This window comes from Bombus impatiens, unplaced genomic scaffold, assembly GCF_000188095.3.
Source record: "Bombus impatiens unplaced genomic scaffold, BIMP_2.2 scf_0264, whole genome shotgun sequence".
Lineage (NCBI taxonomy): Eukaryota > Metazoa > Arthropoda > Insecta > Hymenoptera > Apidae > Bombus > Bombus impatiens.
The window spans coordinates 618,071-630,441 of NT_176683.1; the positions used below are offsets into that span (position 1 = coordinate 618,071).

General features: G+C 42.9%; 1 protein-coding gene and 1 long non-coding RNA gene across 2 annotated transcripts in view; one reads left to right on the plus strand and one right to left on the minus strand.

Annotated features, from left to right (window-relative positions):
* The window catches only part of LOC112212685, a 29,718-nt gene that overhangs the window by 7,455 nt on the left and 9,892 nt on the right, over positions 1–12,371 (minus strand). Inside the window, exon 2 of the long non-coding RNA XR_002946517.2 lies at positions 591–658. This is a non-coding gene — a long non-coding RNA (uncharacterized LOC112212685). The remainder of the gene's footprint in view (positions 1–590; positions 659–12,371) is intronic.
* Positions 8,633–12,098, plus strand: LOC105680638 (RNA polymerase II degradation factor 1). Its single transcript, XM_012384548.3, has 4 exons — positions 8,633–9,058; positions 9,483–9,949; positions 10,680–11,095; positions 11,335–12,098. The coding sequence occupies exons 1-4, from the start codon at positions 8,974–8,976 to the stop codon at positions 11,366–11,368; spliced, it is 1,002 nt and encodes a 333-aa protein (XP_012239971.1). The 5' UTR covers positions 8,633–8,973; the 3' UTR covers positions 11,369–12,098.

The following is a 12,371-nucleotide window of genomic DNA, read 5'->3' on the forward strand; positions in this document are numbered from 1 at the left end:
TTTTTTTTTTTTGTCTTTCCCCTTACTTTTTCGCGTGAAATCATGGAATATTCGAGCCGATCTTCGCTTTCACGATTCTTTCTTCTAACCCTTAACCCTTTTATCGTGTCGTTGAATTCGCCATGGAGATACTCGATTTTTCTGTTGCGAAAGATACGAGGCAGGCGCCATTTGCTATTGAATTTCTAGGGAAACAAGAAAGAGAATCTACCATTATTCGTATGCTTTGAGCTTCTTTAAACAATGTAGAGAGGATTAAAGTTTCTTACGATGAAGAAAGAAGACTGTCTTTTCGCATTAGTATCGAAATAATAAAGAGTCTCTGAAATCTTGACCGATGCCAAAAATCAACGGAGGTCCGCTTGGTAATTCGCGAAGAACAACGAGACCGACGGCGTCGTCGAATAAGAAATTTTACTCATGCAAGGGAAGAATCTCGTATTCCACGCGTTATGCACGCCTAGCACTATATATCTTATGGCGAATCCGTGGCTGGACTCGTAGCTACGCTGACGTAACTAAGTGTTCGTCATACTTTTGATTTGACATCGCTGCTGTTATCAATGTCCCAGTGGACATTGATTTAATACCTCATATTCAAATGATCGCCTGGCTGGCGCCTCCAGGAAGCTCGTAAACAAGCACCTCGTCCTAGAATCTGAATACATAACATTATTAACCACGTTGGCATCGTAGATATCGTAAAATCGCTGTACATTCGATCTTTAAGTAGATCATTGTCAGCGTCAAAAAGCGTGCAATTGTAACATGAAGATCGACTTTAACGCTGAAACTACAGATTACTAAAGTACGCGTAGAACCTGCGTCAAAGAAACTAATATGAAAAGGTACAAGCGGAAAATATATCATTCAAATTCCAAAAAATGCGCTATTCTAAGTGAAATAAAATAAAATAAAAATTACAAATGCTAGTTCCGATACCAAACCAGCCCCTAATCTCCAAAATGCAGATAATATTGCATTCTCCTAGCAAAAAGTTTTCAACCAAACTCGATAGTATCGAACCATCGGACGTAAATTTCATCTACTGATTATTGTAGATATTATAGTATATATTTTATAGAAAATGTAGTATCGTATTTTTGATTAGCTTTGTACTGTTGCGTTTGATCGAAAACTTATCGTCAAGAGTGATAGTTTCACAAGCAATTTTGCGTGCTATCAGAGCACGGAAGTATCGTTTGCGTCCCATGAACCGATTCTCCTGATCGATCCGCGTTGAACAATATCAACGTATGACGGAGAACGAACAGGTGCAACCGGGACAGATCTCGTTTCGCATCGGGATGCAGAATCCGTAGTCGTCGTTGCGAATACTCGTGGGCGTTTATGTCGGCTGACTATACACCTGCGACTATTTTATGTCTTCCCTGGAAAGACTGGACGGTAAATTCCAACCGGCCTACCCGGCCCGTCGATCCTCTGACTGCTGATCAGAAAGATCAGTGGCGTACAAAGGGAGGGGTAATGTGGGGGAAGTTTGATTATTCATCTTTTCATGCCAGCTTGTACGAAAAGTTGCGAAGTACGATCATATCGTAAAGTTTCTTCTTGAAACGAACGTTCTTGATTCTCTCGATAGATCGCGATAAGAAAGCTTTGCGGTAAATATTTGTTGATAATGTTATATGTCGTTAACAAGCCTGTCTATTTATTCGAACTCGCCGAAAGACAAACCGTTCGTATAACTTCGCGTGATAGTCGATGAAACAAATTTGGTTTTTGAAAAATAAAACTGGATAGCAAGTTTGCAAATCGATGCTGGTATTTCGTGTATTGATCTATCGTCGATATATTAAAAAATTTCTCACGAGATGCACAATTTCATGATCCAATTAGATGTACTTTTCCTACGACATCTTTATGTGAAATTGCTAAAATTGATAAATCGTGAGAAAAGGCAGTTAATCGACTTCACTGTTAAGAGGCACGATTCTTCCTGCTGTTTATCATTCTTCGTTAGCATTCGTTTAAATAAGTGGAATCAGCAGCAGATCGGTTAAACAGGTGGTAACATTTAATTTCAAGAGGCGTAGTTCTACTATAATTAGAAGCGAAGATGGGGAATGGACAACCACAAATAGCTCGTCCCTTACGAGAATTAGAACTCGAAGACGATCGTCCTTTGGATGGAAGAGCCAAGTAAGCCTGTTGGCTTACTCGCTCTTCGCTCACCGCTCGTTGTTCATTCAGCGGAGGATCGCATCCGCGCCAGCGAACAGGATCCGCGTCTAGTTCACGATACGCATTGCGCTAGTGATACGATAGCAAAACACCTGTCGCGGCTGTTTTATTCTGGAAATTTGTAAAATGAACGCAATCCACTTGGCGAGATGTAACGCGGTCCTTCAACCCGTCGTTCTGAGCTTACCTGTTCGCTCTTCGTGATTCGTGTTCAAATAGGAATTGCTACACGCGCACGCGGATCTATCGAGAGTCATCGTCCTTTCGTGTAAACGGTTCGACAAAGGGAAAACAGGAACACGCGTGGAAAAGTGTAAAGGGGACGGGGGTTGAAAAGGAAAAAGGCTCGCAGCGGAAGTTGCGAGCGCGAAGTGTACATGTCAAATCGACGTACAACGAGCAACCGACTGGCAAAATATTTCCGTCGCGTTGCGTTTTTTGCGCGAGTTGGCCATTTTTATGGCAATAGCTGCATCCGTCGAACGCAGCCGTGAGGTGTAAAATTATTTGCGCGACCGGAATCATTCCGAGAAACGATCTTGAATTAAACATTGCTATCCACGTGCCTCACTGTCTCGTTCGGGGGGATTTCTATTGAATCGTAGATCATCCACCGGATCCAGGCGTGAATTAGAAAATCAAAAAAAGAGCTAGGACGCTTGTACGTGCCTCCCGTGGCAAGCGACCCTCTAATTTCTTCCCGGAAACTGATCGCGCGCTCGAGGCGTGCCGTTTCTGCGAACAGAAATCGGATTTGTCGATGATTCGATACTTTTCTTCTTTTCTTCCCTTTCCTATCCTTGGAACTCGGATCTTTTGGATCACTTCGAGCTTAGGAACTTGTCTCCACCTTTGTCTCGAGTTTCGACATTTGAAAAGAATCATGAAAAATGTTAAAACGTTAGATACTGCTTCTATTCTATTCTCTTTATTTTCTATTCTATTCCTTGCTTTATACATCTTACATTTTTTTTATACTCTTTATATTTGTTTTCATTCTCGTGCACGAGATAAATAAATAAATAAACGATAAATAAGAATAATAAATTTCCAAAGTAATGGATGTTCGCTGACTGAAACGAGAACAAATTCTAGCATCCTACCTCACTCGTTTCTGTCTCTGATCTTCGTCTCATGAACGATACCAAACTTGAAACCTTCCGTCGGCTCCTTTTTCCACGCCGCTGTCCATTCCATGCGATCGGTTTGCAGGTTTCGATCGCGTGTTCATCGCGTCGTATGCAACGAGAACAACGATTCACAATTTTTACTGCCGCCGTACGTCTTTGCGCGTCGTTCTTCACCGCGATAATCGAACGGAGCGAAGCGAACCCACCGCAGAAACGATACGATTGTCTCACGTTTCGACAGTTGTCGCACGTGAGCAGACAGACGTGTTCGATTCAGTATGCCACTGCGCAGCACGTGTAACGTCTGTACGTCGGTTCATCTTGATTCCGTGCGTGCTGGCTGTTCACGAAAACAGGAGCCACAAACAGGCTGCGCGTCCTGAGAACCGAGAGAGCCATCGTCTGGCTCGATCATTTTGCGACAAATAAGTGAACGACGGTTGGCATACTCGATTAAGAATCGTTGTTCAGTCGCGAAGCGATTGACGAATTGGATAAATTGGAGAGATACCGACGTCGATGCATACGTTTCTTCCCGTTCTCCTTTCCCCCTTTTTTTCCCTTCTGTTTCCATCTTTTCTTTCTCCTTTCTTTTCTCCGTTTGATGCAGGGTGGAAGTTTTATATTCAGTTTTCATCATCTTCTTGAGAGCTTCATACGAATGCCGTCTGGGTTCCCTTTATGCATTATTCGTCTCCGAGGACGAGTTAGCATGATATTTTGTGAAAAAGGATTAGGTATGTTGGAAGAGTTTCGGGTGGAGATAGGATTCATGGGGTTAGGACATGACGTGTTTTAATGTTCTATTCGTCATCTTCGTTTTAAGACGGACGATTTGTCATAAAATTCTCCGTTGAAATATTACTGAGGATGAATGAATAAATATGGTACAATGGATGGAAGATTCACAGGTAACTTTCCCCTCGCTAAAATAAATTTTAAGATTATAGCCTTTATAGAATTAGAACATGATGTATTTAACTGTACATTTTCAAATAAAAGGTATGTCATGAAACTTTCAAGGGGAATAACAAGTAGATAGGTTCGGGAAACTACGTACGGCGGAGATTACAGGGAAACTCTTCAGATAACCTTGTTAAAATGGTAACCATCGTATATATATCATTTATTAGACAAACGGCGATTCATCAAATATGAATATTTATCTGTTCGCTTACTTTTATGGCGTAAATTGAAACAAAATATTAATTCAGAGAATAAGAAATAGTATTCCTTTTTTTTTTCTTTTGTACGTATATATATATATATATTTAAAAGAAAAAAAGGAATGCACTTAGTATACAAAAAGGGCAAACGACAGAAAGATAAAGAATAAGATATAATACTACCACAAGAGATGCGCAAGAGAATGTCTTAAGAATACTATACATTGACCGAAGACATCGCTGGATGGCAAGAGTTTGCGTGATTGACCATTCGATTTATGCAACTATAGTATCCATACAATGTTCTAATAATAAGTCGTCCTTCCTATCGATTTTAATGCCTGCAAACTTCCTGCCATTGCCAATTTTTCTGCTTCGTCATCTTTGATACCAATAACCGAATATTCATATTGCGGGCTTACGTCGGAACCTTCCGCCACGCTCATTACCATTCTGACCCAAATCGAGGCCAATTGTTAATTAGCTGAACGCAAAACGGTATCGTCCGGTTCCGCTCGAGAATCATTCGGAATTATTATAAGATCACTATCGCAAATGACTTTTAAACAGTACCGTACTACATCGTTATCATGAAAATGGAAATGAATCTATTTACATTATAATTATTCGCTAGCATTGAAATTTAGGTTTAATTTATGGCACTCGCATGTTTTCCCCAAGAGCAATCGTTCTTCGATAAGAGAAACGGACATACGTTCGTGACCCTAGACTCGGTCATCGGCGAGATACGGCGCAGTTAAACAGTTAGCCGTTGCGACCTCTTTAAAAAGTGTGTAGCTAAAATGTGTCGAAAAAGTAAGCGATGACGAGTATACTCGTCAAACACAGAGCACGTGTGGCTGCTATAATAGAGAATGAAGTTGTAACGAAATGACTGTTTTATTTTTTTATTTTATTACCGGCAGAGCTTGTCGTAACACGAGATATTGCCACTTCTTTGCAACGAGTATACTCGTCAAACACAGAGTACGTGTGGCTGCTATAATAGAGAATGAAGTTGTAACGAAATGACTGTTTTATTTTTTTATTTTATTACCGACAGAGCTTGTCGTAACACGAGATATTGCCACTTCTTCGCGACGAGTATACTCGTCAAAAACAGCTAACTGGTTAAGGTACACGCGGAAAACGATGGAAAACAATGGGAAACAGCGAAACAAAGAGATTCCTGAAGACGAATGGCTCTAAAGACTGACGCAGTAAACGGACGGATGGACGGACGGACGTTGAATTTCATTATTATGGGACTTGCATCATCGGTTTACATGCGATTTACTCGCGAGCAGGTCCTCGCAACCGGATGACGTACTACGATTCGACGATTGTTTACAAGTTCTGCTCGATACTCTCGCCGATAGGAATCCTCGTTGATACGACGAACATCGATAGTCCTATTTGCCGATTTAAAAGACCAACCTTGAAACGCCAGCCATACTTTACTATGTTGTCCGACTGTCTCATAAAATTGTGGTCGTAAGCGAACTCCCAGAGTTGATCGAATGTTTCCTATTTAACTGGAAGGAAGATCGATAAAATGTTCATACCTTTTGAACGATTTTTCCATGAGAAAGTACAGTTTCGATTTTATAATCGCGTAACTAAAATGGCAAACAATGTAAATGTCACGCGTGAATATCTTCTGCTTGTTAGATTTAAAGAGAAACTAAATGTAACGGATTTAATTTAATCCTGCATTGAAATTTCGATGTGCAATTTCAACCTCGTTTCGACACGACAGATTACCGAAGCTCGATAATTAGTTGGCAGATTACAGGAAAAGATTTTATTGTTGCTAGCCAGAAATGGATCGACAGACGCACGTGACCATTCTGCTCAATCACGTTTGTATCTAGGTAACAATAGGTCTGGCGAATGAACGTGCGCCGTGAATTTTAACGCGGAACAGTGTTCTGATTTCTGCGACCAAGTCGAGGAAGACGATTCGTGAAATAGGATCGTTTTACGAGGTCAACGAACTAAGATCCTTATCCTCGAAATAGTGGAACAAGACCATGAGATGACTATGAGAGTTGTCCAACGTGGCCGCTTACGATAGCGAATGTTATTAAACGTTCACTTGGTCCATGATAACTCGACGTTATACCTTTCCATCGAAGGAAAAACCATCGAAGAGTTTATGGATCACAAAACCATCCGAAGCAAGCGAAAAGAAAAAGATTCGTTTCCCTCGAGGAAGAAACTCGTGTTGATGCGAGTCCGTGAGAAACGGCCAGGCTCGGCCAACAAAAAAGGGCAAAAAAAAAAAAGAAAAGAAAGAAAGAAAAAAATGGCGAGTTTAAGAGCAACCGACGAAATGTAAATTTTTGTCAAGCATCGCGAATCCAGCTGCATCCGTGCGGAACGGTCGTTCTTTCTATCAGAAGTGGACGTGCCGCTTTGCGTCGCCTGGTCACGCTCGAAAATACGATATGCGTGACTTGGAAAACGGTGCGTTTGGAGGTTGATTCATGAAATGGTAAAACACGGTGAAGTATCGACCGCCTAATAGCGGTACACCGACGGGACGATCGATCGATCGACCAATTCGCTGCCAAAACGGAAATTAGCCTCGTTGACGGTGCTCTGCTACGACGATTCATAGACGCGTCGATCGTTCAGGCTGCGTAGAATCCAACGGAAAGATCATCCAGTAAAGAAACAATAGCTTGGACCGGCAAACCGGGGCGAGTATCGTGTCTCGCAGGAGAGGAAAAACAGGAACGAAGAGGCGCGGGATGAATAATGTACCCCGAACGGAGGAGAAATACTGTTAAAAGGGGTCTCGAACGAGGCTGGAGGGCTTCTGCAGAAGACTAGCGGAGTCGATCGTAATTCCGTTGCTCTTCGCGGCGGTTCGATGCCGAACGGAGAACGGCTAAAAAGAGAAAGAGAGAAGGGAGCCACGGTGGAGGAAGGGACAGTGACACGTGAAGGCGGATCTGTCTGAATTCGCTTGAAATTCAGAGCACGAGCGTCGCGGCCACCGCCATTGGACTCTTACGGACTTTTGATCATCCCCGAGAATTATCGTCGCCTCTGACCAAGTCATACCCCTACCCGCCACTATTCCACCGAGTATGACTGACATAATATTAATATTAAAAGGTTACGTCAAAACAGACGTCATTAACCGTACCGGGTGACGCCGGATCCGTTGCAATCAGCTTCCGTAACCTTCGATCGACCAAAATAGCCGGACGATCGCTCGAAAATAATCTGTCCTCGTGCGTGGTTAACGCGTGACTGAGATGTATCCGAGATACGACGTATATTAATTTGATGCACGAAAAAGTAATGGGTGAACGTGGTCTGCTCGTTTATCTTGTCTGCTACAGGCGCGGCGCAATAATATCGATCTCGAATCTTCGTCGAACGTCCGAAAGGATTAACGAGTCCAGGATGAAATGTCTCGAGGGCGTCGTTCGTGGAAGAAGGGGGTCGCGGAATAAAAAAAAAGAAAAAAACGGCGAAGACGATCGAAGGAAGGGAATGGAAATTCTGGAAACGCGAATTCCCGTGAAGGTACGGCCACGGCTAAAGAATCAGCGGAAAGCATCGCCCTGGCTCGTTCCTTGGATCGCGCGTATTTATAGAACGATTGAAAATGTATGAACCTCGCGTTATTCCGTCGTTAGATCCTTTTATCGGGTTCTGATCTGCTTGAGTCACGAGAACCGAGTCCTGGAAAAAGTAGTCATCGTGAAAGAAACACCGCCAAGTCTCCTATATCGTCCATCGATCAGTGATCTCATTGATAATCTCATGCTACTTTCTTCAAAGAGGGATCTTCGTAAATTTACATCCTATCTTTCAACCTTTGGGTTCAAATTCAAAATCATATCGCATCCTTTCGGAGTTCCGTGCTCCTTCTATCGATATTTGCATCGTTCGTGAGAGATGCATCCTCTGTCGTTTCACTTTGCAGCCAAAGAGTCGCAAAGCTTACCAACGTATCTCTTATCGACAGCAGTAACAGTTGTGTAACTTGATCAGACGAATTCAAGCAGAGATCTGCAGAGATCACAATTAATGCGTTCGATTCAAGTTCGAAACCGATCTCGGATGACGATCACGTATCGTTGAACGATGCGCACGTTTGCGTTACGACGATCCTGTTGGGTACGAGGCAACCACCTGACGATCGATGGTGGGGGCTGCAGAGGGTCCCGTATCCCCGTTCTCGTGCATGGATCCGACCGATCCATCCCATGGCCCGCGTCGTCGTTTGCCCATCCCATCCCCCGCGTGATCATAGCTCTTGGTATAAAAGCAATTGCGGATTCGAGAATAGCCAGCATCGTGCAAAAAGTTCGCGAACCAGCTAGACCCCCGTCCACCAGACAGGTGCACAGTGCTTGCCAGCTTGTGGTGTTCCAACGAAATCCTGATCATCGTTGCTGGAGATCTCGCGTCTGTTCTAAGTTCGTGCCGATACGATTTGGTTCCCGAGGATGGCGCAGTGGATCAGCTTCGTCCTCCTCGTCGTGGCGACGACGATCGCGGTAACGGAGTCCAGGGCTATTCCTGCTGAACCTGGTAAGTAAAACGACCATAGTCTTTTCTTCAAGAGCTAAATTGGTCTTTCATCGTGTCACAAACCATCTTCTGCAAAAGTTTTCCGAACGATACTTTGAGACTGTGAATTGAAACAGTCCTCCTATATTTCCTATCAGAAGGATACGCGTCGTCCATCAATTACGAAATACAGAATTCGCTGTTTAATCACAGTAGCAAAAAGTTTCCTCCGTTTCTTTTTCCAAAGCTAAATCTCCCCATTTTCACTATCTGATTTCGAACGTCCTCTACAGTGCTTCTGGGGCTCACGATAACTATGAATCTTCGGACGAAACATTAAATTCGCCCTTTCGTTACGATAGGAAGAAGCTTCTTCCACTGCGTTTCCCAGAGCAAAATTCTCTCCATTTCCACCGCCCAAGCTTCATCCGTTCTTTTCCTAAAGTTTCAGTGATGTTAGATCCTTACGGGAACCCCATAGTTTTCCTGCGAGAGAAGAGGACAGCCGCGCATCCATATCCCCATAGAGCGATGATGTTCACCGGATACTACAGACCCGTGCGACGTTCGAGTCACGGTGGCCAGGCGACTGGTGTGTTCGCCCAAGGAAACGCCGTGAGCGGCGAGGCATTTTTCACTGGCATGCAGCCGCCGCATTTGAAGAACGGCCCGGAACCGATCGAGGAATCGGAAGTGTCGAGCGCTGAGGCTCAAGCAGCGCCTGAGGCTGCTGATTCTTATAGCGACGACGAACAAACTCAAGTACAACAGGAGGAAGTGTATCAGCCTGAGGAGCATCGTCCACAGGAAGGAAATGTTCCGCAGGATGAGGTAAATCATCCTCAAGGGGACCAGCACCAGCAGGAGGACGAGCAGCAACATCATAAACAACATGCTACTCCGCCTGCCCAGGTACTATGACTGTTTCATAGATTCGGTATTTGCTATAATTGGAACAATTAAATCAACTTCGCACGGATATCGCGATACTCGTTTCGTGTATCCTGGCAAGGATATTTTTCTTACGTAGGAAGACGACAGACGAAACATTAATACAAATGGCGACATTCGCATGGTACGCAGCTGGCAATACACGTATCGCGATACGTGTATGTATTACGATACGCGTATCTCTGTGTGAAACCGGCCTTAAAGTTAATATGCGGATGGTGAGAAGTTAGGGTATTTCACTTCAGTAACTACTTGCGTTAAATATTAAACATGGAATCGTTAAATATACACGGATAGTAAATTCTTAATAAAATCTTTTTTTCTCTCTTGATAAGTTCGCCATCTTATTAAATTCTTTTAAACAAGATATCCTGTTTCGATAAAACAAAATCTTTCGTTTAATCGTGGAAATACTCCCGTCAAAGAATGCGTTTCCGTGTGGTTCTATTTTCTACGCGTAGAAAAAGAAGAGATAAACCGATTTCCACTGTTATATACTTATTAATTATCAGAAAAATCATCAAATTATTCAGAAAAATATCTTCGATGATCTGAAAGTAACAGTACCCCCTGATAAAAGAATGAAAAAGAATTTTTATATTTCTTGACAGAGAGGATATCCAACAGAGCTGTCTAAGGAAGAGTAAGAAATGAGAAAATTCTGAATTTCGATAAACATTGCTTGCTTTAGGAGCAACCGGAATCGATTCCCGCGTTCACCACCGAGGCGGCCCCGGTAACTCCAGCCGCAGAGCCGGTCTACAAGAGCACAGAAGTGGTCCCGAACCGTCCGAAGGCTCAGCATGGAAAAAAGAACAAGAAGACCCCTGTCGTCGTTGTGGACGATGACGAGGAAGAAGACGAGGATGACGACGATGAACTGTCCGTTCCTTTCGTTCCCTTCAAGGGCAATCGTCGCCGACAAAACTACCCGAACCTGAACAACTTCTTCCCCATGGTGTTCAGCTTCCCTGGTGGGTCTTCTCGAGCTGGATCCTCCGAAGGATCTCCCCCTGGCGCCGTGACCGCCATTGCTAACAGTTACTCTACTGGAAAAGGTGGTGTCGCGAGTTCGGTAGCAACTGCTTACGGTGGATCCCCTAATGGGTAAGCTTTTTAATGATATTTTAATAATAAAAAGAACGTAAGACGTCAATAATTAAAAAAATTTAATATTTCTAAGACAAAAAGGATAATCTCAATTATCGTTTCATAATTGCTTGATCTTATTAATTATGCATTGTGTAAAATGTTATTATTCGTTATTGTTCAAATATTATTACATCCGATATCGTGATATATCGGGTTTCACTTCACGATGCGTTTCACCGAACCGATTTCTGCAGGAAAAAGCGGCGTCCTCCGCCATCCGAGGAGTAAATCCCCGACTAATCGATCGGGCGCTATAGATCGATGATCGAGCCGTTCGCTTCTCGATACCGTTAAGATCAATATTCCATTGGACATTAATATGCAGACAGGACAGAGTTTCGACTGTGCTCCACTTTTCTATCCTCCAGCATGGCCCTGAAGAAGCGATCGAGGATCGTGTTTCTTCGAGTGGGCACTCTCTTCAGATTTAACCGCCGAACGAATCGAATTATTCCTGCCAATGTCACTGTTACTCCTAATGCGAGAATTTCATGGAATGGTAGGTCGACGAACAAGCTATGCCAACCCTTCACCGATGATCTACAAAATTATATCTTTTCCTTCTAAAATTAGTATCGTACTTTAGATTGTATCTTTAAATTAGAAACGAATAGTATGTAAGAAAATAACGTAGAACGTAGCGCCGATCTCGTAGTGATCGAACGGACTAGTGCAATATTACGTCGTATCATTCGGAGAGACAAGGGTTTGCATGATCGTTCGACTACCTTGAAGCCGTAATCGAAGAGAACATCGATCGAAGGTAATCACACTTGTAGTATAGTTCGTAAAGTATATAAGAAATTATTAGTTAACGATAGCTTGCGAATTTAGAGTGAAGAAATTCATTATTCCAGTACCGTACATTGTTACTCATTGAACTGCTTCGACCTGAGAAAATTGTCTTTCGTAAACGATGCATGAGATGCCATCGAAATAAAGCTATTTTCAAAACGAACACGAGTCTGCAATTTTCAATAAAACCACAAGCCGTTCCCAACTTTCGGAAAGGGGGTGATTCTGCGCGAAAAAAGAAGTCGAAAATATAGAATAAACATTTTTTTTTTAATTTTTCCATCGAGACAACGATCCGTTATAACGAGACGCGATAAAGTGCACGCGTACCGAGCGAAGATTCAAAGTCGATTTTCTCGAAAACAAAGCCTCAAACGAAAAATTTTTATTCTATATTTTCGACTCCTTTTTTCGCGTAGAATCACCCCATTTCTGC